Here is a 24,830-nt window from a genome sequence, read left to right on the forward strand (position 1 = left end):
ATAGTTCCATAAATTTCGATGTCCAACGACAAACTTCGATAACACATTACACTCTGGTGACTCAATAGAATTCGATAAACCGATAAATAGTGAAAACTTGACATACTTATGTAACCCTAGAAATTACTATAACTCGACATACTTTGAAAATTTCAAAAACTTCGGTTCCAAATTTGTTAAATCAATAACTATCGATAACTCGATAATTTGACAGAACTTGATACATTACGATAATTCGGCCGATTTCGTTAACTCCATAAATAATGATAATTCAGTAAAAATCGATAACTTGATAAATTTCATTAACTTGACCATTTTCGATAATACAAAAGAATGTATATGTTTATGTATTAAACCCCTATCAAGTGCTTTATCTAAAAAAAATTCATTTTTTCTTCCTTAAAAAGAGCTATTCCAGACCTTAATTGTAAAAACAATCTCTGGGCTATAAAATTGTTTCTTCATATTTTCCTTTACTTATATTGAGTAAACGACATGAATAAGCTATAGATGCTTATTAATTCATGATCATATGCAATTCATTACTTCCCCTGTAAAAGACGCGTGAATATAGTATTTCATAGTTTCAAATTTTACACGCATTAAAGAAAGCCTTAAAAGCGATTTCAACCTAAAAGCATATCTGTGTATTTGATAAGTTTATGCTTACAATTGTATATGTGCGAGCAGTTATGTGTGTACACCGCGACTTAAGCAGACAATGCATGCGCCCAGTGCTTTGGAATATGCTGAGTGCCGTTTTCATCATTCTCGCCGCCGACACTGGAGTTTCCTTCTTACGAATGCAAATGCCACTGTGTTACCTACTAAGGCGATTATTCAAATGAAAATCTCTAGTTTTCACCTAAGGTGCCGCCATCAGTGCCAATGCAGAGCTTTCTCACGTACCGGCAGCTAACTAGTGTTCATACACATACATACATATGTAGATATTTAATATGTGATGCATACATTTTTTAAGGGAAAAAAACTGCAGTTACCTACAATGAAAAACACGATTTTTATTATAGTCGTTTAAGTGGCAGCGTTGTCAGCCGCAGAAAGTAAGCAGAGTTAATGGCTTCTTATATGCACCGGTTGGCTGACTGAGCTGAGGTTAAAAGTGTTACAGCTGAAGCTTAAAGGTGGCAAGTTGATAGCCACAATTGAGACGGCGACAGGTGCATGCACTACTTCAGCAAAAACGCGGAAGAAGATTTACACCTATTTACGCCATATGGCAATCCTATATACTTAAATATGTAACTCCAGGCCAGAGAGATTGCGTCAGTGCGGCTCAGGTAACTCATACGCCCTGTAAGCAGTATACTCGTCTAACCTGTACTTGTACATAGGACTGCCAACGCTAATAGCTATAAGGTGCCATATTGGGGATCGAAAAGTGCCTAAAAGTCCCAAATAGAAAAAGAAAAAGAAAAGTGTCAAATGGATTAATCGAAAAAATAGTAATAATTTTTTATGCAATACCAAAATAAAATAATATTTTGTGCCACTGAACCCACGCTAGACTAAGTTTTGTGACTTTTTTCGCTATCAGTTAATCCGAATAGATACGAAGGAAGTATACTTATTATTTGAACAATACGTTGGCAGCACTTCGTACTCGGTTTTTTGTTTGTCGATTTCAAGAAAAGCTTTCAAACTAGGAGAAGAAAATACAAAATTTCTTCACTACCCCGCCTAAAGTGCAATATTTTTAAGCATATAATGAGAAAAAAACATTATTTACCCTTTCGGTAGCAATTTTTTTTTTTTCAGTGAAATAAATACTTTAGTCTAGTTTTTAATCTTGTTATTTTCATTCTAGAAGTACCTGGACAAAATTTTAAAACGCCACGCCCATTACTTTGGGCGCTATGCAATCTCAAATTTTACATGGAATTAAAAAAATATCGAAACGGAAACTTTTTTTGCATTAAATCAAAGATAATGATTTGCTTAATGATATGTTCTTCACATTTTTATCATTTTTTGTCGTAACTATTAAGAAACCAATATTTTTTAGAACATCTTCCAAAGCCAGTAGCACAACTTTTCGCCAATATTGATGCAGTTTCTTGCAAATATCGCTACTAAATGCTTTACAAATGAGTTACTTTTTAAACATTTTTTATCCAGACACATGTGACTAAAGTTATCATTACGTTTGATAAAATAAAAATATACAGAACACTGATTGCAGGCCCGGAAACATGAGCTTACCCACAGGTAACATTGGGGTCGAAAGGGTTAAAACTAGTTTAATTTTTATGGACAAGGCTGTGGTGAATAAAGCTGTGGTGAGCTGAGCTTAGTCGCGTGGAACAACATAACATAACATAACATAGCACAACATAGCATAACATAACATAACATAGCATAGCATTAAATAACATTGCATACCATTATGTATTTAATATAAATTAACATAACACGGCGTAATATAACATAACATAGCATTACATAATATAAAATAGCGTAACGTAACATAACATACCGTAACCTAACATAACATATCTCATTCTTCGATTTTTTTTTCTTTTTCTTCGTCTCTCTCTTTATCTCTACGTCTTTTCAATGTCGTTTTTATTTTTGTCTTTATTTATGTTTATCTTTACATGTATCTTTATGTTTTAATTTTTATCTTTATCATTTCCTTTACCTTTATCCTGATCTTTATCTTCATTATTCTCTTCATATGCATATTTACCTTCCTGTTTGTAAATACTATCCTTAGGTTTCTTTAATTCTATTCTAATCTTGTGGCCTTATTCATAAAAAATAAAGTAGGATTAAAATGCTTTATAAATTGGCGTTTCCATACATTTTTTCAAATTATAAACCTTTTGTAAAACTACTTTATTTTTAATGAATAAGGCTATTAATCTTTGTACTTTCCTCATCTACATCAGCTTCGTTTTAGTATTTTATTATTTTTGAATAAATGTGGTTAAAAATGGTATGATTTATTGATTATGGTGTGAATTCATGTCGTCTTTCACAAATCGTAAAAATAACACTGGATCACAAATTTTAATTTTGATTTTGTTCTCCAGACGCCACTATCCAATTTGTATGTAGAACCGCTCGCTGATTCTGAAAATCGAGTTAATTTATTTTTGTATGCATACGTTTTGGAGATATTTTCAATTTATCGTTATTCAGCTTAAAAGAAATAATGGTTCCACTTAATCAAAAACACGAGGCTTCAGAAATGATGAAGTGATGTATATACGTTTTATGGAGAATTTTATTTGCTTACATTTCCCGTATCTCATATTACGATTATTCAATTGGTTCGTAAAATATACGTGATTAAGTGAAACCACTATTTCTTAAAGCTGAATAACGGTAAATTGAAAATATCTCGAAAAGTTATCCATAGAAAAAAAATATCTCGATTTTCGGAGTCACCGAGGATTTCTACATGAATAAACATTTTTGCAGTATACCACTGTAATTATTAAATCTGTTGAAGCTATCCAAAGCAAAGATTTCCGCAGGAGAAACCATATATTTTTTTAATGATTCGTCCAGCACAAGTGGACTTTTTGGAAATCAATAAAGCAGAGATAATTGGCAGAGCACTGTAAAAGCGTTTAATTTACTACACTTTCGAAAGAATATTTGGCGATCGTTGTATCAATTGTATCAACAAATCTAACTGAAAGCTGAGCTACATCGATGTGTGTATACGATATACATATCTTTTGGAATAATGTTAATAAAAAGTTGCCATGAATATATTCAAATACTATCAGAATACAATCCGCAAGTTTTCTCGATCGTCGAAGTAATGAAGCCTAGCTTCTTCCAGAAGAAGATGCGATTATTTTTGTAACAGGTCCTTGAGACGAAAAGACGGTTAACGGGGGCATTATTTACTTTCTTACAATTGTTCAGTCAAACATGTGTACTCTTCCGAACGGAAAATTTCGAAAGAGTTGTAAAAGTCTTTTATTCACAAATCGTCCGTATATCCTTTGAAAGTCTTGTCACAAGCTAAACAAGTGCTTACAAACCAAAATTTATTCCTTGTTGAAAGTTGCGCTCTGCTCTTATTGAAGTTGTCGAAATATTTCTTAAAAGATAGTCTCCGTCGATTGAAAATGTTTGCCGGGTTGTTGTATAGATTAGAGAAAAATAGATGTACTTTCTTGAAGATTATACATTTTTCTATACATTCACAGGTACATATACGTCTGTACGTATGTTCCATATACACTTTTGCATTTGATTAAATGACAGGACTTCGTACTCTCACATGTGTATGATTTCATCCTCCTTGACATCCCGCATATTCATTTCGCTTTCTTTGCTTTCGTTTCTTGTTCTCATAAATGAACAGCGCTCGGAATGTCAAACATTTTCCCTCACAAGTCTGCTCCTATACACATTCATTCCTTCGTAAACTTTCTGCGAGCTCGTCAAAAATTAAAAATGCACCCTAAATTTGAATTCCAAGCAACTGAAGTTGCTGTAGAACAGGTACGAAGAAGAGGTGATGACGATGGTAAGCAATGAATGGTTGCTATAGCTGACGAAACGAATTTTCACTTTCAACATTAAATTTCAAGATTTTATTTAACACTCATCTTTATTTTTTTGCCAACAAAAGCGCATTGTACACCGCAAATTTGCACACTCTTTGTGAGACTTAAGCATGAAAAGGTGCCTTGTGGAAGCATTAAAAAATATACCCCCGCACATACATACAGCTTTCCGGGCATGAGAAGCATCCATGAGCAACTTACAGATTCCATCAAAAAGATGTAAATTCATTTGCCAGCAACAGCTAAGCCTCTTACAAGTAGTATGTACAAAAAAGTGCATTAATATAAAGCAGAATGAATGCAGTTTTCTAGTGGAGCTGCTCACAAATTCCTCAAGTGCATTTTTGTGTGTCATGCAGTACTCGTGGAAAACGCTTTCAAAAGACAAACTATTCAGGTGTAAACTATATGCAACGAAAAAAAAAAATAAAGAATTAAAATCAGAATATTCAAGTGTGTGTATAAATTCATTTGCATTGATAAGCTTTACAAGTACAAAAAAATAAAGTAAAATGACAACCAGTGTAGTTGTGAAACAAAAGCTCTTATTAGAAGCAGTAATAGAAAAACTCAATACAAAAGCAATGCTTTCTGAAAGCTACGCTTGTAGGAACTAATAATGGAATCATGCATAACTTTATATGGGTATATTATTTTATTAATTGCATCGTGTAACAAAACTATGCACCTGATTTAATTTTTTATATGAGGACAGTCTAATCAAAAGAAGATATTTTTTTCAGTTTTTCTTTTTGATTTGCGGACATGTGAGCGAGAGAAGCCTACTACACTAACACATCTTTTTTAATTGATGAGAGAGAGAAGGATCTATAAATAATAAACACGGTATTTTACTGAAGAGTTCATTGCGCCGACGTAATGGTACCTATTATAGTTAGAGCTCGAAGATAACTATTAATCAATTCAAATGCTCGCATAATAACACTTATACGTAATAATTATTGAAGCAGAAATATTGCCGCAGTCGGAGCTTAACAGAAACATTTTTAACAATGCAGATTTCATTTCCGGGTACCCGTACTAAAATAAACCCTTACTGGGGTACTCGGATAAAGATAACCATCTATCCGGGTATGCAGATAATGATAACCCGCTATCAGGTAACCGTATAACGACAACTGCCTACTCGGGTACTGCGATATATATAACTTTTCACGGGTATTCAGATAAATATTGCCCTATATCCGGGTACCCATATAAAGACAACTTACTACCTCGGTACCCGGACAAATATAACCCGCTATTCAAGTACCCCGATAAAGATAGCCGCCTGTCCGGGTACTCGGATAAAGATAACCCCGCATCCAGATACCCAGATTAAGATAACTTCATATCCGGGTACCCATATAAAGATAACTTACTACCTGGCTACCCGGACAAATATAACCCGCTATTCAAGTACGCGGATAAGGATAACCGCCTCTCCGGGTACTCGCATAAATATAATCTCATATCCGTAAACGCGCATAAAGAGAACCCACTACCCAGGTTCCCGGACAAATATAAAAATATAAATTTCAAAGAAGTATTTAATTTAAAAAATTACACTGGTCTACAAGGGTTTTGCGAATAAGACGGGACCTGGTGTTTCCGAACGGATTTTTCGTGCTGAACACGAATCTGGGGTCCAAAACTTCCCATCACGTCACGTTTTCGAGAAAAAAGGGGTTGAAACCCCTAAAAACAGCGTTTTTGGCCATTTTTGAAAAATTGTAGAGCTGAACCCTGACGTGCTACAAACTTTGTATATGTCAGAAATTAAAGGCTAAATCGTGCCCTTTCGAATGAGCCCTATGCCGAATTAATCGCATGCACCCTTAGATCAGGGGGTGTATTTGTGTCTAGGAGTCCAATTTTTATATCCACCATATTCGACCCGTCATCTTAAATTTTTAAAATCTAACTGCAGATTCGTAATCAGCGACTTTTAATATAGTTAAAACCTTGGCATTATTAATTTTCTATGATCGTTTAAGATTAAATTCTTTCTGTGATCAATTTTTCCTGCACCCCTAAACACAAATACACCCCCTGCTTTAAGGGTGCACGCGATCAATTCGGCATAGGGCTCATTCGAAAGGGCACGGTTTAGCCTTTAATTTCTGATATATGCAAAATTTGTACCACGTCAGGGTTCAGCTCTATAATTTTTCGAAAATGGCCAAAAACGCTGTTTTTAGGGGTTTCAACCCCTTTTTTCTCGAAAACGTGACGTGATGGGACATTTTTGACCCCGGATTCGTGTTCAGCACGAAAAATCCGTTCAGAAACACCAGGTCCCGTCTTATTCGCAGAAAAAAAGTTGAAATTTGTAGACCAGTGTTATTTAAAATATTAAATTCAATATCGAATAATAATATGGATGCCAAATTAAAAACAAAACTCTGTGGAATTATTATTTTTTTCTGTTCAAAAGGACGAACTCTGTAGAATTATTATTATTTATTTTTATGCAAAAGAACGAATGGTTTGAAAATGTTCCCTTAATTAATTTTTGTATCCTTAACACATCGGGCATTTTTCCTATCGGCCAGCATTTCAACCTCTTCAGTTTCCTGTAGCGGTCCCACATAGCTCGCGTTACGCTCGAGCGCAGCGTAGCATCTTTATTATCCGTAGCTTCTTGACACTCCTCATCGTACCAGTTGTTCTTTCAGACTTGCTTAAAGAAGCAGACTGTTCTTCGGCTGGAGGGGCGAATGCATTGACCGTCTGTTGTGATTGCAGCTTTTCGACGTTGAGCTTTCCCTTCATTGTTGGGCACAGCTTTATGCGGCGCAGAAACGGGAGGTATCTTGGTCGTAACAATAAAGTGTTCCGGGTCGATGTTTGGCCCTCGCAGTGTACGTACGTCTAAAACACTGGAAACGCGCCTTCCGTCTATCACTACAAGATCGATTTGGTTTCTCGTTTTTCGATTTGGAAACAACCAAGTAGCTTGGTAGATCTTTTCATACATGAAACTAGTACTGCATACGGCCATATTTCGGGCCCCGGCGAAGTCGATCAGCCTCAGTCCGTTGTCAGACGTTTCGTCGTGGTGGTTGTGTTTTCCGCCGGTGGCGCCAAAGATCCTTTCCTTACCCACCTTGACATTGAACTCGCCTGGAACAATTGTTACATCATGACAGGGGCAGCACTCGTATGTACACTCCAAGTGCTCTCAGAAGAGATCCTTGGATGGCTCGTCCTTCTTTGGGCGCAGATGAGTGAGAGAATCTCGCTTTGATGCGGATTGTGGTAAGACGCTTGTCCACCGGAGTAAATGACTGTACTCGGCGACGGAGTCTCTCTCTCATGGCAACTGTAGTAGATGTCGCAAGGCCCCATACATTTTTTCCTTGCCCCTCCAACGCATTTATTAGATGGCGTAGGGCCATCACGAGGACATCTACCAGCCAGGCAGAACCACCTTCCCCATTAAGTGTCCAGACATTCCACGTGCATTCCCTCAAATCATAGTCGTTCGAACGTTTTCCGTGGTCGTTATAAAAGAAGCAGGCCTCATCCGAGGCTTTGTCTCTCTTCTTCACTGGTAATGGGATGGATCGAAGCTTTAAGGAAGTGTCGATGGGAGCACCGTTTGCTAAGTACAAATGGTCATTGTATTAGCTCAAGGAAAGGTGAACAAGAACTAGGATATGTGCAACCTCAAAGTCTTTCGTACATTATCTTACCATCTTCTTTGATAAACTAAAGAATTGAGTGCTCCTACCAAAGGCCGTTATACTTAGCTACTTCTCAGCAATAGCCTTTTTTACTGCTTCAAATATTCTGTGAGTCAAATTGAGGTAGTGCAAAAACACCAAAAAATAACACAAAACTGGCACCGTTGTGGAAATATTGCAAACTTTAGTTTACCTTTGTGATTTTACTTCCATGCGGATGATTACACTGCATATTAGTATGAGTAGTAGGACTCGATTTGTATACATACATATTTGTTGTACATCTTTTCATGCTTCCTTGAGCATTCGTTCGAATGCGTGACAACAAGTATGCGCTTTAAAGCGTTTGCCGTGTGAAATTTACAAGACATTTTGCCAGTCGCTTGGTCTCTTATCAACTTCGCGTGCATGCAATTGTATTGTAACTGTTATGCGATGCAACAGAACAAAAGGAAAGCGTTGCACAGAACTGCGTACATGCTTACTTACTTTTATGAGGTGTTATCTACACAATGTATAACAAGGTATTCTTCAGCAACCCACAAGGGAAAACAACAGTGGCTACATATTATAGTTTCGTTATACATATGTACATATGTATGTGTTATTCATAGGTACATACATATGTGTCTGTGCTTTTTATTAGATTTCATTTCTTTCGCCTGCCTGCCAGCTGTCGAATGCCGTCTTTGTTCTTGGCTAAAAATTCATAGAAGTTTCCTTTTCTATGTTATCAAGCAAAAATAGATATGTATATGTATATTTTTACATACATATATGTGTGCATACATGTATGTATGTAAGTATGTCACATCTCCATACAGATTTCCGCTACCTTATTCTTCAATTGTTTTCACATTTATATGTACGTATGCATTTTCGTTACAGGAATTATCAAGGGAGACGAAATAATGGTGATCAATGCTGCTATTGTATCCGACTTGGATATGATGTATTTGGAAAGCGTACTGCAAGAGGAGCAATCACTATGCATGATGATGCGGTAAGTCGCAGTGACACATGCTCAAATACATAAGGGGTATTCACGAGCCGGTGCATACTGTCTAGCATGGTGCATAGATAGTATAAATAGCATGATTGGCTAATTTTGTTGGTGTTTGAACACATGAAACAACAACAATCATGCTATCTGTGCACCATGCCAGACAGTATGCATCGGATCGTGAATGCCCCTATACATACATAAATATTAATGTGCATTTGTGAGCAACTGAGATACAAAATTTCGTTTAAGGTACAAAACTAATCCGGGTTCCAGTCCTCGGGTAGCGGAGGTTTTTTTCTGTTTCAATTTATTTTTTTGCATTGAAAGGAGAAATATATATTTTTTAATTCCATTTAATTTTTACAAACTCTTAGTTTTTCCTGTTGTTTAGCTAATTTCGTTTCTTTCTTAATTTAACTTACTCTTAATTTTTAGATGCTCTTCCCTTAAAAAGAAGAATATTTTCTCGATTTCATTTAATTTTTAGATGTAATTGCTTAAAAAAGAAAACTATATATTATTTTTAATTTTATAAAATTTTGACAAATTTATTTTATTTCCTTTTTCTGGGCATATGCTAGCTTTCGAACAGAGCAAATGCTCAAATAAGTTTTCTATCATATGAAACTGAGCAAATACTCAAAAACTAAGCAATTGTTTCAAATTGGAGCAAAGCCATTTTTTATTAATACGACCCAATATATTTTTATAGGAGGGTTATTCGTTAATACTACTTCAAAACAAAGGCGTGTATTGTTAAACAGACGGTCAAATTATGATTTCTAAAATATATAAACTTAATACATACATACATATTTACATATATTTGTTGCCATATTTCGACCAACTTCTTCTACTACCAACTTATTCTACTATTTTATTTTACTTGGTCCATGCCGTTACTGATAATGTTATGGTAAATTATCTGAGAGATAACGCATTCAGCAGCGCACGTAAATTACAGCCTTATAAGCATTTGAAATTTATAATTGTGCATGCACATTAGTGTGCGCCTTACTTTTTAGACTAACGAACAATACTGCCCTAGATAGATTTTTTGTTTGTTTGATTTTTTGAAATGTGGATTTAAACAGTGTTTGTTATATCATGAGCTAGTCTTTTATGGAAAAATAGTAAATATTAAATAAACAAAAGAAAAGTAACCGAAATTGGTGAAAAAGTTGATGACTTAATTAGCTGTTCACAAGTGTACATTAGGGTTTTTGTTGTTTTAGAAGATTATTTATTTAAAATCTAGCTTTTTGCTTACTTAATAAATATTCAACAATAAGTGTTTTTGAATCGAGTTGTGTACATGTGTAAGTACATATCGCACATGTATGTATGTAGATCCAAAGTGCGATCAACTCAAAAGAAGTCCTTTTTTTGCATAAATCAATGCATAGGACTTACCCCAATGAATGCAGATATTTTTTGATGTGAAACTTCTTTAGCGGCGGATGGTTGGTTGGGAGTAGTTAAATTGGCGAATTCAATGAAAATTGCACACGCATTTTGCTCATAGAAATGGTTGGGACTGAATCGAGTGCTTCTAAAATGTATGCAAATGGTATTCATTTAACAAAAACATGCTAATAAAATGTTAAAGAATAAGACTTAGACAAAGACCAACACAAGAATGAAAGTACAGCTAAGTACATAAATAGATAAAGAAAAGGATGAAGGCAAAAGTAGAAATAAAAGCCAAAACAAAGATGCGTAAAATGAATGCAAAAATGAAGATCAAGCTAAGTTTATACACTTTACTTACATATATAAGGGCGAAAAACAAAGCTAAATATAAAGAAAAAGGTGGGGATGAGGATACCGATAAAAGTAAAGATGAAGATAGAGGAAGAAAGATTAAAATAAAGTTAATTATAAAGAAAACCCAGAGACACAGAGACTCAGTCTGGGAACTATTTCGTAACTTTAGAGATTTTGGGGATTCTCGATACTTACCGATATAATAATCGATATTTTTATCTATCTTATTGTCGATATTTCTATCGATTTTGTTATCGAAATTCTCATCAATATTTTTATCGATTTTTCTATCGATGTTTTCGGAACTTATCGATATTGTTAGCAATTTTTCTATCGATACTTTTTATAGAAATTTTTATCGATAATTTTATTGATTTTGTTATCGATACACACTATGTGACATCATATAACAGAATATGACATCACTTCACATGTCTTCACATGAAATCACATCACGTTGCATTGCATTACCTGACATCACCTCACATATGTACAGTTACGATCACTAAATATAGTAGTGCGCACTTGCGAGATGCATTATGCCTTTGATGTCGCATACTACGCGATATTGGAATCAGATTTTATTTTAATTATCATCTCTAGTGGATGATTTAACTCTATGCAAATTTCAAACCGTTGAACAGCTACGGTTTAAATTTTTTAGAAGTATCCCCTGTTGCGAAGGGGATTTAAGGTGAGCAGTGAAATAGTAGCGCAGAACAAATAAAGTCGCAAAACTAAACTTCAATTAAAACTGTTTTAGTTTTTGGAATAAAAAGTAAGTTTAATGACTTGGTTTGTTATATATTATCAAAACCCTTATTAAAAATGGGAAAACATATCAAGAAGTGAAAAAATTGGTGGATGTATGTAGCGTCTTATCACGTCATCATACCTCAACAACATCCAAGTGAATATATAGATAAATAAAAGGATACAAACAAAGATATAAGAGGTAAAAGAAAAGATGAAGACCAAGATGAAATAATATTTATAAAAATTTTCTCTTATAAGAGCAATAGAGTATAAAGATAAAAGTAAAGGGAAAGGAAGACAGAATAACATAAATGTAATTAGATTGAAAAGGGTAGATAAAAGATAAAATACAACCTTAAGCAAATGTATAGGTACATATAAATATTGGTTATGAGACAAACTGGATATGTGGATAATGTAAGTTTCACTTCTCCAGTGTAGCTCATGCGTACTTACTTTTTTGCTATGCACCAGAAGCAGTTACATTTCCCGATTTAATTTTTGACTTAGCTCGCTTTAGATGCGATATGTATATGGACCTACACACGTCATGTAATTACGTTAGTATACAATGCAATTAACAGTAGCAATATGTAGTAAATTTTAATTTTCTGACAACCTTAAATATCTATGTGTGCATATTTCTAAGTGCATTCATATATGTATGCATCAGAAGACGCTCATGTACAAAGAAATGCATAATATACACATTTATCTGAATGCGTTATCAACTCGGCCAAACAATGTTAAATCGAACAAAATGTTACAGCTGTGCAACTGTCATTTCCTGGTATATTAAGGCTGTCTAAGTCACATGTACAAATGTACAAATGTATGTATGTATGTGCATATAAAAATATCACTGTATAAATCTGCAATGAAAATCAAATCTATAAAAGTTGTGTAAAACCAGTCAATACATCAATGTCAAAGAATAAAGGGAACTTCCTCTAACAAAATGAAAAAAAAAAAAACAACATCTAACAGTTGTTGCTTCCTTAACACAAACCGATGCAACTGACATAAACAACAACACCAATCAACGGAATAATGGGCAAATATAAAGCGAGACAAATGTTGCAATTCAATTGCAACTGCAATTTTTTCACTGCCAGCACAGAAGCGTTTACTATGTTGCAGAAAGTCTAATATGTGCTAGAATTTTACGTCGAAGTTACATAGCTACATATCTATTTAGTGCTTGTTTACAAATAGAACCTGTTACCAAACCAACAAGCAGCACACTTTATCATTGAGAAAATTTCCGTTTACTTTTGTGTCTGTCTTGTATTGGGTTCGAAACGTCTTCATCATTCTGTAATTTACTTTGAAATCGTGCGCTAAGAAATTGCCATCGAAACACTAGCAACAATCTGCAGTAGTGTACTCAATGTTTTTCAATGCAGCGTTAATATCACTCATACAAACCTACATATAGATAACAGAAAACTTATAACATATTCATGTAAGTAACTCCTGCAGAAGTCGAGTAACGAAAGGTGCGAATCAGGTTCGAAGAAAATGTATATCTAGTAGTAATCGGCCATTCGCAGGCTAAAAAGACGTCAGAAAATTTGTCTTGAAAAAATTAATACATAAGTTCTATAATTTGAGTAACAACATTTATTAGAGAAAAACGCCTATCGAGTTGTATTTTTGATGTTTTTAACGCTTGCTTTGGTTAATTTTTGGTCGCAGAAATTGGTCATTTTGGCATTTCAAATGCTATATTTATTTTATATGTCACAAAGTGCTGAAATGAACACTTTCTGCGACCAAAAACTAACCAATGCAAACAGACTTTGTAGACATATTAACAGTTAAGAAACCATAAATGTTTAATTCTGTTTAGAAATGTATCCAAAGCCAATGGCTATAAATACCGGATTTTTGCACTTATCTAGTATATGGTTAGTGGTGCTATAAAAATTGATCGGCAAAAGTTGTAGGTTATACGTATATATACACATAGGGATGGTCCTTAAAATCAATAGAGGAATCCGAACTTTGCCCCCTAAGCGATACGCCTTAACCGTCTCCAATGGGGACCAAAATTTATATGTGATATCTTCGACTATGGTAGTATCGATTTTGGGTATGAGATGAAAAAAAATTAATTTTAATTTTTTTGAAGTGAAACTTCTTTTGCGGCGGTTGGTTGGTTGGGAGTAATTTGGCAAATTCAACGGAAATTGCACATGGAAATTATGCAACGGAAATGGTTGGCGCTGAAACAAGTGCTTCTTGAGTGTATGCACATGGTATGAATTTAACAAAAACTTGCTAATAAAAGGTTAAAGAAGAACACTTAGAAAAAGACCAATACAAGAACGAAAGTAAAGGGGAGTACGTAGATGGGTAAAGAAAAGGAGAAAGGCAAAGGCAAAAATAAAAACAACAACAAAATTTGCGTAAAGATAAAGGCAAAAATGAAGATCAATGTAAATTTAAACACTTTAAAAAGTAAAAGTATAAACACAAAAGTAAAAACAAAGATAAATATAAAGATAAAGATGAGGATGAGGATACCGATAAAAGTAAAGATGGAGATAGAGGAAGAAAGATTAAAATAAAGGTAATTATAGAGAATAGGATATAGATGGAGACACAGAGACTCAACCTGTGTGTGCTATCGATATTTTCGGAACCTATCGATATAATAATCAATATGTTTATCCATTTTGTAATCGAAATTTTTAACGATTTTGTCATCGATATGTTTATTGGTTTTGTTAAAGATATTGTTGTTATTATCGATATTTTTATCGATTTTAATATCGATCCTGTTATCGATTTGGTTATCGATGTTTTAATAGATTTTGCTATCGATATTTTTATCGACTTTCTAATCGATTTTGCTACCAATATCATTATCGATTTTGCTATCGGATTTGTCATCGATTTTGTTATCGATATTTTTATTGGTTTTGTTATCAATATTATGTTGGATGTTGCTATCCATTTTGTTTTCGACAGAGTATAAAGATAAAAATGAAGATAAAGGAAAACAGAATAACATACATAAATGTTGTAAGAATTAACAGGGGTAGAGGTGGGATCTAAATAGAAAAAATACAAAAAGTATAATAATACAAAGCAAAAGCAGATGTATGTATGTATGTATACATATTGGTAATTACACAAAATAGATATGTAACGTAAGTTTCACTTCTCCAGTGTGGCCAAGGCGCACTTACTTTTTTGAGTCTCCATAGAGGAATTTGAACCTTGCTCCTGTGCGAGACGCTTTAACGCCACGGTCCGATCGAGACCAAAATTTATTTGTGATATCTTCGACTATAGTAGCATCGTTGTAGGGGTTGGGGCTTAAGAAATCTGATTTAAAAATGTGATTTATACATTTACAGACTACCCTAATATACATACACTGCCCCAAGAATATATGGACAAACAATTGTTTGCACATTTTGACATACATTACCCTCTATATTTGTGCTTTTTAGCTAAAATAACCTACATATCTATGAATCTTTATGGCCGTAGGATCTAGCTAACATTTTAACATTGAATTACGGCAAAACAAACAAAAAAAAATGTCAATGTTATTGTGGCTTATTAACAATTTATTTTTAATATTTTTATTGAGCTTTGTATCACGATTTTTTATTAGGAAAAACTGAAAAGGCAACAAATTCTAAGCGGTAGAAGTTATAGCAGCTATAGCAGCGGAGATCACCACATCTCCTCATCAGACTTTTCTAGACTTCAGCAAAAAGAAGTCTGATGAGGAGATGTGGTGATCTCCGAAATAGCTGCTATAACTGCCACCGCTTAGACTTTGTTGCTTTTTAAATTTTTCTTAATAAACAATCGTGGTACAAAGCTCAATAAAAATATTTAAACAAAAAAATTTAAAAATCAATGCNGAAAAAAAATTAATTTTAATTTTTTTGAAGTGAAACTTCTTTTGCGGCGGTTGGTTGGTTGGGAGTAATTTGGCAAATTCAACGGAAATTGCACATGGAAATTATGCAACGGAAATGGTTGGCGCTGAAACAAGTGCTTCTTGAGTGTATGCACANTAAACAAAAAAATTTAAAAATCAATGCGAGCTTTTTAGCCGCTAAAACTTGCACTTATTTTACTAGAATTTTATAAGTATGTTAACTGCAAAGCCCAAAACATTTCTAAAAATTCTGATTATAAAGCTCGAAATTTAGATAAAAATTTGTGGAATTTTTCTAAGTTCTATATTAAGTTTGAACGTGTGATTTATAAATTTTTTGTTAAAACATGAACCATATTTAGTTTGAAACACATTGTAAATATTAAAAACGAAACACCATTCATCCATTTTTGACCGCCACTGTATGTCGCCTATTGCAGCACTAGATAAATCTAGCTTGGACTTGGTTACAGTAGATTATATAGCCAGGAGTGCTACCTGACTCCCTAGTAATTAACCGCTCTCTCTTTTCTAGTACCATTATTATTATTTAGCATCCTACAGGCTTTACAGAACTTCAGCCTGAAATATGCTAACATGGTTTGCCAGCAGAAGGGACCGATTGATACCAAGCTCCTCGGAATATTCCCCTGTCCCTACACCGCAGTCCATCCTGGACCCGTCAGTGTAGATACAGACGCGCCTTTATTCGTGTCTAGTGACGAAACCTTACTGTTGCAATGATTTCTGCTTGTGCCCTGTAACACTTTAAAGCAAGTCCATTGGCATGAAACCAATTCTACGATTTCTACTTGAATCGCCGCTATTAGAAGGGGTAGCGACTTTTGGCAATAAATTTTGCCAGTAAATATTTAATAGGACCGTTAATTTGTTATAGACTGAACAAACATATTTCATGAGTGCGCAAACATATACATATACACGCAAAAACCACACATAAATACATACATACATACATTTTTCGTTCTTACGATTGTGCAAATGTATAAACGTATGCAACTACATAATCCCTAAGGAACTTCATAGCTGCAACGCTTGGTTACCAAGCCTCTCAATTATTGCTACAACGACTTTATTGCTCCCTTGTGACTCAACAATGGACGTAAGCATGTAATTTTGTTTTTGCTTGCTAGTGTTAATAGTCGCTATTGATTATTTAATAAAATTCATTCACGCGATTGTGTTTGTCCGTGCACATCATAAAATTCTTATTAATTGTGCATAATATTTCCTAAGTATCCATTGGAGAAACCCAAGATGCTTAAGTGGCGAAACTTAGGCAAAAAGATATGAATTAATTACAAACCAAATGAAATACTTTACCACATTGGATGTAGTTGTTTAAGTGTGTAGCGAATTTCGACATTACAAAGTATATTTGTGAATACATTTTAATATAGTGAACAATTTTCCCTCCCATTCAATAGATATGCAAGCATAAGTACGTAGGGTAGCTTTTATATTCATCAGTCAAGAGGGTGTGGCACCTCCCACACAAACGGTATTTTTTATACTACATATCTCTAGTAGTATTTGTGGTAGAGAACTGGAACGTGCTATGGCGATATAAAAAATCATTCCATACTCATAGAGGAGGATTGCCACCTGCCTAAAAAATCAATATTAGCTTGGATTAAGGTAATTCTTTATTTGAAATTTATGTGGCAATATATGTGGCTGTGGCTTGAAAATATTTTGAAAATGTTTGCCAGCTATTTTAAAAATCGAATTTAAATCAATTATTGCCAAGCGATATGAAAAATTCAAACAGTGGTGTCAAACGAAAAAATTATAAGAAACATTTAGTTTAAACATTTATGGCCTTATTTATAAAAAAAACTAGCAGACCCGGCGAACTTCGTCCCGCCCAAAATGTTTATATATTTTATTGAAACTTTTTGGTCCAACATTTTCACCAACAACTCACGTTTACGATTTTCATTGGCACATTCGTCTTCTAAGATTATGGTTTGGTGGTCATTTGCCGCTTTAAATAACCTAAGGAAAGTGTTATATCCGTGAAGAAGTTCTTGAAATTCTACAGTTGTTCGGCATTTCATAGCACGGTTATTCGCAAAGCCAAATAGATTTTTTCCTCTTCACTCCCAGGCGGCAACAATGACCCGGTTCTATAGTGAATGTCCTAGAAGCTTTACAGTATAGTTGGTGGCAATTTCAAAATCCGTGCGAATCATTGTTCTACTGAAATGCAATATACATATTCTTATTTCAGACGAAATACCTTAAAAGTTGGAACGCATAATAATATTGGAAAATCACATCCATTGGGCCAATTGCAACGCAGGAGCGTTCGATATACTCAATGGTGCAACAGGTCGATTTAATCTGACCTTCACGGCCCCTTTTCTCACTTGGCTATTTTTAGTAATAGCTCGACTTCAGCACCACTTGGCAGCACGTTTTTGCAATAGTATTGCATACATATTTAAAACATTAGCCAAATCGGATCATAAATAAGATTTTTAGTAATAACTCAACTACAGCGCCAACTGTCGGATTAAATTGTGAAACTAAACCATCCAGAGACCCACTCACACACACAAAAAGTTTCGTTAAATCCGTACAACCATTTAAGAGGATTTCACTCACAAACACGCCTACAAAGAATTAAAAAATACATTGAAAGATAGCTAAAGGTCGGTACGTTTGTAGGCCTCACACCCCTTTTCAAATAGCCCAAATTTTCTCCATGAGTATGGGCTTGATTTCAACTATATACATATCTCCATACGAAGTTCCAGTACTGTACCATGAATACTTTCAGAGATATGCAGTATAAAAATTCGATTTATATGGGAGGTGCCACGCCCCCCTTTCCAACAGCTGCCCTCTTTCTTCATGAGTATGCGATTGATTTCGTATATCTCCATACCAAGTTCCAGAACTCTACCATGAACACTTCCAAAGATAGGCAGTATGAAAAATTCGGTTTGTATGGAAGATGCCACGCCCCCTTTTCCAATAGTTCCAATTTTTCTCCAAGAGTATGCGATTTATTTCGTACATCTCCATACAAAACTCTAGAACTCTACCAAAAAATTTCCAGAGATAAGCAGTATGAAAAATTCGGTTTGTATGGGAGATGTCACACCCCTTTTTACAATAGCTAAAATTTTTCTCCAAGGGTATGCGATTGATTTCGTATATCTCCATACCAATTTCCAAAACTCTACCATGCACACTTTCAGAGATATGTAGCATGAGAAATTCGGTTTGTATGGGAAGTGCCACGCCCCCTTTACACATATATTTTTTTTTAGTCAAAAACCATCCTTGGGTCACGTGCGGCAGGTGGCAGTTTCAAAAAAAACGGTTCAGCCGATCTCCTCAGCCTTGCGAAAACTAAAAAACGGCTTTCCAAATATAAATTAGTTGAGATATATTATATATTATAATTATATTTTGACAGTATCCGTTGTTTCTGATTGGCGCAAAAAAATCTTGCCTAGTGACGAATTCGCCCCTTGATATGGTCGTTACTTAAAGCTATTTATATTCGAAATTGCATGAAAATTGGAAAACAGGAATCTATAAGCTTATCCAGGCAAAAAGCTACCTACGTACCGAATTTTGAGCAAATCGGACCATAAATACGATTTTTTTAGCTTAAAACATGGTGGTTACCGAAAGCTATTTATATTCAAAATTTCATGAAAATCGGACGAGCCGTTCGCGAGATTACCTGTTACAAAAAAAGGACTTATCTTTATATAATTAGTATAGATATAGATATAGATAACTAAGTTTAAAGAGCTTTATAAATTGGCGTTGTCATCTATTTTCAACTTATAAACCTTTTATAAAGCTACTTTATTTTTTATGAATAAGGCCATTAGAATATTATTCCGGCGTATAAAAAGGGTTGCCGCCTGTGTGAAATGATATATTACAATATGGGTATCAATCTAAATGGGCTTGAAAGGACTTTATTTCTAAACTACGTGTTGAATGGTTTCCACCTATTTGAAAAATCAAATTCTATTTAAATTAAGGGGCCTAAGTAGTTGGATTATGTATCACAATATGGATGTCAGACAAAGGAGTTTAATAAGGTTGTAGTTTGAAATATTTTGAAGAGGGTTGCCACCTACTTGAAAAGCCGAATTCAATTAAATTATACAAAATGCAAGAGTGTTTAGAAATCTCAATCCAAACGTGTATATTTTTTGAGTTGATTGAAGAAGGTTGTCACCTGTTTTAAAATTAAATTCAATTAAAATTATATATCAAGTAAAATAATATATTACAATATGGGTATCAATCAAAATGGTGTCGAGGAAGCATATTTTCCAAACTACATGTATCAGGGTTGCCACGTGTTTAAAAACTGAAATTAAGCCAGAATTAAGGGAATAAGGTAAAATTATGTATACGAATGTTCTTTTTTTGATGCTCCAATGTATGTAAGAAATTTCTGTTTCATAGACTTTAATAAATAAATAAATAGATTTTAAATAAAAAAATAAAAAAATATATCACAAGAAGGGGTTTAAGACAGATTTAGTTCGAAGACATGTTGAAGAGGGTTACAAAAAATTTTAAGATCTTTATGTAAAACGCACAAATTCTATGCACTCGGTATAAGCGTTATTCTTATCGTTACTGAACATTTTGTAACCGAAAGGTTTAAAAAATATGATTATCAAAAACGGAAACGAGAACTTTACTTACCAGTTACAAAACTTTTATTACCAGCACAAAATAAGTAGGCCTGTATAACATGGGTTTTTAGCAGAATTTTGAAATTTTGAAAAAGACGGATTTTATATCTTCAGTCTTTCATTTATTTCTCGATTGAGAAAACTTAAAATAAAATAAAAATAAACTTAATTGCAAATTTTAGGATGCTCTTAATTAGACTGCTATCAAATTTTAATTATTTTGTCTTACTTTTGTTTTGTGAAGTTAGATTTGTGGTTATATAAACGAAGCCATAGAATGTGAAATTGCAGTAAAGACAAAACTGTATCGTGGGAATGCTTTATTATTGCCATTAGCAATATCTTTGCCTAACGGAAAACACTATATAGTTTTTATGAGAGCTTTGGTTTAGGTCAAAGAATATGAAAGTTTTTGAGATACAAAAGAATAAATTGATAGCAAATATTAGCGCATATATTTTGCCGTCTGCAGTGTCTGGCTTTAGACATCGAAACTCACTGCACATGAAGCAGTATACTTTAGCAGCTCTTCTGGATATAGAATTAATTAAATTCTAGAGGGACCGCAAGGTGTATAAATAAAGATGGCTTCCCTATCAAAAACTTGACATCTTCTTGATTTCTTTCTGAATGGGAGCCGTACCTGTATATTTAAGCCTGGTCCGTGGATTTAATTTGTTTCAGAATATTTTCTATGTCCAAAGATCTTCGTTCCACACAGACCCGATCCTCAGAGCCTCACCACACAACTTCCTTTGGGTATCATATTGAGAAGAATATCAAGTGCTTCTGAAGAGCATGATTTTGGTGCTCAAGTTATATGCGAACATGCTACTATTTGTTTAAGCCTGGCCACCATATTAGAGCGCGGCGTACATCCACATTACTAGTTTCGGTTTCAAATTCCATTGGTATAGCTTCTCTGCACATTTGGATAGAATTCTTAACTGGGGCATCACATTCTTAGTTATTTGAAAATAATGATAATTCCTCTTTGCATGCTCGGATGAATGTAAGAAAACCATTTTCACTTTTGGGGGAAAATAAGGTCATGGAACGAGACATGTGCGGTGGCACGTAAGGTTTGGTCTGACTATAGCAGAACAAGCGCAGTAACAAACTGCAGTTAATCCGGATTAAGTCCGAGTTAATCCGGATTAACGCTGCCGTCTGTTTGAGCTTTTAGAGTGGTCCAAGTTCTACGCGAAGAAAACATGATAATAAAATCAATTTGCAGCCAATATGCAAAGCTGAAATTAAGTTTAAAACTAAACATAGGAGAAAATTTAAAAATATTTTTATTGTTTTCAATGCACACCCAATGAAAAACCTCTAACGACGACTCGGCACCAATTATTTTTTTTAATTGTTGACCTTTGTAATAAATAAAGTAATGTATTTTGTATACATAAACCGTTATGGATTCAAATACAATAACTAATTAACTAATTTTAACGATGAAATTTTAATTATTTTGATGAAAAACCAATTTTCACAATACATATCTGAAAATCCTCCGATTGTTCGCAATCTATTGGCCAATGATTTCGGCGGTTTAACGCCATTCTGATTCAACCAACTTTAAGCATAAAAGTCCATTCTCCACACTATTAATTTTTGTGACTAGGAGAATAAAATTATGATAAGTGGGTTATTTTCGGAAGTCAACAAATAATTTGACTCGCACTTCACTAAAAAATACAAATCCTCTTAATTTCTGCCATAAATGCCATTGCAATAAATATCGTTGTAATTATTAGCGTCAATCAACGTCAGCAACAAAGGTAGAGCACCGAGTATAAAAAGCCACAACTGCACCACTTGCCACACAAAATTCAACGGTATTCGTAAACGTACATAAGGCATGTGTCAAAAACACAAGTACTCATCCACTGTAGTGTACATTGAATTAGAAAATATGTAAGTGCGGAATATTACAAAATGCGGTTTCGCATAAATCGGAGTTGAAATTCACGGCAATGTCCGTCAAAGCTTCACATAATCATTTAGCATGAAACTTCAGAGTAACACCTACGTACAGTGGATGCTGAACGTCAAACACTTCGAACCAGAATTTTAAAGTGTTTAAAATTTTTCTTTAGGTTATATGGAACTTATTAACAAAACTGTCTAACAATTTTAAGTCAATAAGAATGCAAATGTTATGATATGTACGCATAGTTTCATTGAATTCAATGACAAAATTTGGAATGTGCTTAAATTTGTTTCTAATCTTATTACTCATATTTGTTATGATTCTTTTATTGTATACACATATGTATATGATTTATTTTTTTAGTTTATTAATTTATGTTCACATGTATTATATACAAACAGGGGTTGTAGACGCATTTTTCACTGTCACTCATGAAAGCATAATTGTTTTTTTTTTTAATAACTTTGGGAAGTTTTCAAATAGAATGTTAATATTAGAGGCAACGGAAGTTGGCATCAAATACAGCATATCTATGAAGTTTCAAGAGTGTGCCACCAAATATCTGTCGCAGCTAATTTGTAATTTTTGAAATTTTATGATTTTTTAATTGTAATAATATAAGGTACTTCAAAATATTCAACAATTTTTTATTGAGCTTGAGGCCGTTTTTGATGACAAACTATTGTGGAAAAGCAACAACAATTTTGAAAATATGGTAGAATTGATAGCTATGTCGGAAATTACCACATTTCCTTATCACACTTCTTTCAGTGGCATTCGCTGCAACGACCCTAGCTGACTCAGCCAGTTGCCTATACACCGTGCTAAGTTCGCCTTGTGAATTCTTGTTGCTTTTTCCACTTTTTCATTTGTGAAGCCAACTACAATCAAGCGCAGCTATTCCAGTGCTAATTAAACTAGATCATGTGGTTGCTGGTTTTGTTGGTTTTTGTTAATAATTCCATTTTTAGAATGTTTAACTCAGTTATGCATAGAGAGAGCTTTTACTCTCTGCGCGTCCATATAAAATCTACAGTGAGCTTTAAAGAGATCCCCCCCCCGCGCGAGCGCTGTTTTGAGCGTCATTGAATAACATTTAATCGCTTCATTGGAGTACTCCGTTTGAACTTCTAAATCGCCAATACATGATTAGAGTAGCCATTCAGTAAAAACATGTCCGCATATTACGGATCAACTTATGAGTTTAACCTGTCGCCATAAAGGCGATCCTTTAGCTGAACTTTCAACGATGGTAGTCCTACTGCCATGTCTAATGACAGATAACACTTGATGGTAGTCTTTACTAAACAGAACGAGTTTGCCTCCAAAACAAAAGGGAAACTATTATTAATTATGCCTCCAAAAATCGATCTAGTACTACGCTTAGTGCTTCTTTGGGAACCATTGAAATCTCATCCCAAATAGTGAGGTCCGAGACTCAGATGAGTTACGCCTATTACGATCTATTATTTTAGATAGTTGGCAACTCTCTTCAAAATTATTAATTCCGATTATGTGTGTATTTAAATGCCTTTCATTCACTGAACGCAATGCAAACTTTTAGTCAATATATATTTAGTCACTCAAGTTTTAAGCGGGTGGCAACACTAATAAAAAAGTTTTACATCTAGCAGTGAAGCTTTTCTTCAAAATGGTGTTTCAAACATTAAATTTGATGGAGTATTATGGCAGATATTGCGCTTTATTGATCGGATGCAATGCTTTCAGCTTTTTAAATCCCCCATTTTTTTAATAAATAACTAAATTTTAACAACGTGATTATTTTTAGCTTGTACACGAGCTTCCCCCCTTCAAACTGAGATATCATTCACTAAATTTTTTCAAATATTAAAGGAGATATCGTTTGGTAACAGAAAAATACCTTTTATAAATAAGTTCCTTTATGGTTGTTGTTGTTTCCGACAGGGGACAGGGATGTTTTTTGGAGCGAATTTCCGTTCAAATTTGTTTTGGGGACAAATAAGTATATAGATGACTTAAGTTCAGGTAGTAAACGTGTAAGGTTACCGCATATGGTGCTACGGGGCGTATACTTTACACACGCGACTTACGACAATCATAAGTGGTTATTTTTACCTTTTTTAGTACATCATTTTAAAGTTTTCATTTACATACAACTTCGCGATGGAATCTTATTCTTTATACTGAAGATAGTGCATTTTCTAAGATAGGTGTACCATCATTTTCGACCAACAACACGTTTTTGTGGTGCGCAGGAGGGGATTTTCTCAGACCTGTTCCTACATTTTTTTTGCATCTCTACATTAAAGTTGGAGGATGGTTCCGTGCGCAGAAGTGGAAAACTTTTGACTGCCATTCACCTGGGAGTGGCCAGAACCGATTCTTGTGCGTACGGTTCAAATCGCAGCTCACAACGTCCGGATATTTATATCCACGTATCCTCTGGGTAGCAACCAAACACCCGTTTGGGAGCGAGCTAAAGTGAGAAGGCGTAAAACTTCGCGTGCGCTGGGTTTGGGTCCCGCCACGTT

General features: G+C 34.4%; 1 protein-coding gene and 1 long non-coding RNA gene across 4 annotated transcripts in view; one reads left to right on the plus strand and one right to left on the minus strand.

Annotated features, from left to right (window-relative positions):
• Window positions 1–24,830, plus strand: part of sif (guanine nucleotide exchange factor still life) — a 376,406-nt gene that overhangs the window by 241,680 nt on the left and 109,896 nt on the right. For all 3 annotated transcript variants that reach the window (XM_017637645.1, XM_017637652.1, XM_017637660.1), the window contains exon 9: window positions 9,131–9,245. In XM_017637645.1, coding sequence (XP_017493134.1) covers window positions 9,131–9,245 — 115 coding nt within the window. The remainder of the gene's footprint in view (window positions 1–9,130; window positions 9,246–24,830) is intronic.
• Window positions 840–23,117, minus strand: LOC108381260 (uncharacterized). The gene is made up of 3 exons (XR_001849614.1): window positions 22,998–23,117; window positions 14,614–14,616; window positions 840–852 (listed from the first exon to the last, which is right to left on the minus strand). It is a non-coding gene; the product is annotated as an uncharacterized LOC108381260 (long non-coding RNA).

This window comes from Rhagoletis zephyria, unplaced genomic scaffold (genome assembly GCF_001687245.7).
Source record: "Rhagoletis zephyria isolate East Lansing unplaced genomic scaffold, Rhagoletis_zephyria_1.1 Rzeph_scaffold_00133, whole genome shotgun sequence".
NCBI lineage: Eukaryota > Metazoa > Arthropoda > Insecta > Diptera > Tephritidae > Rhagoletis > Rhagoletis zephyria.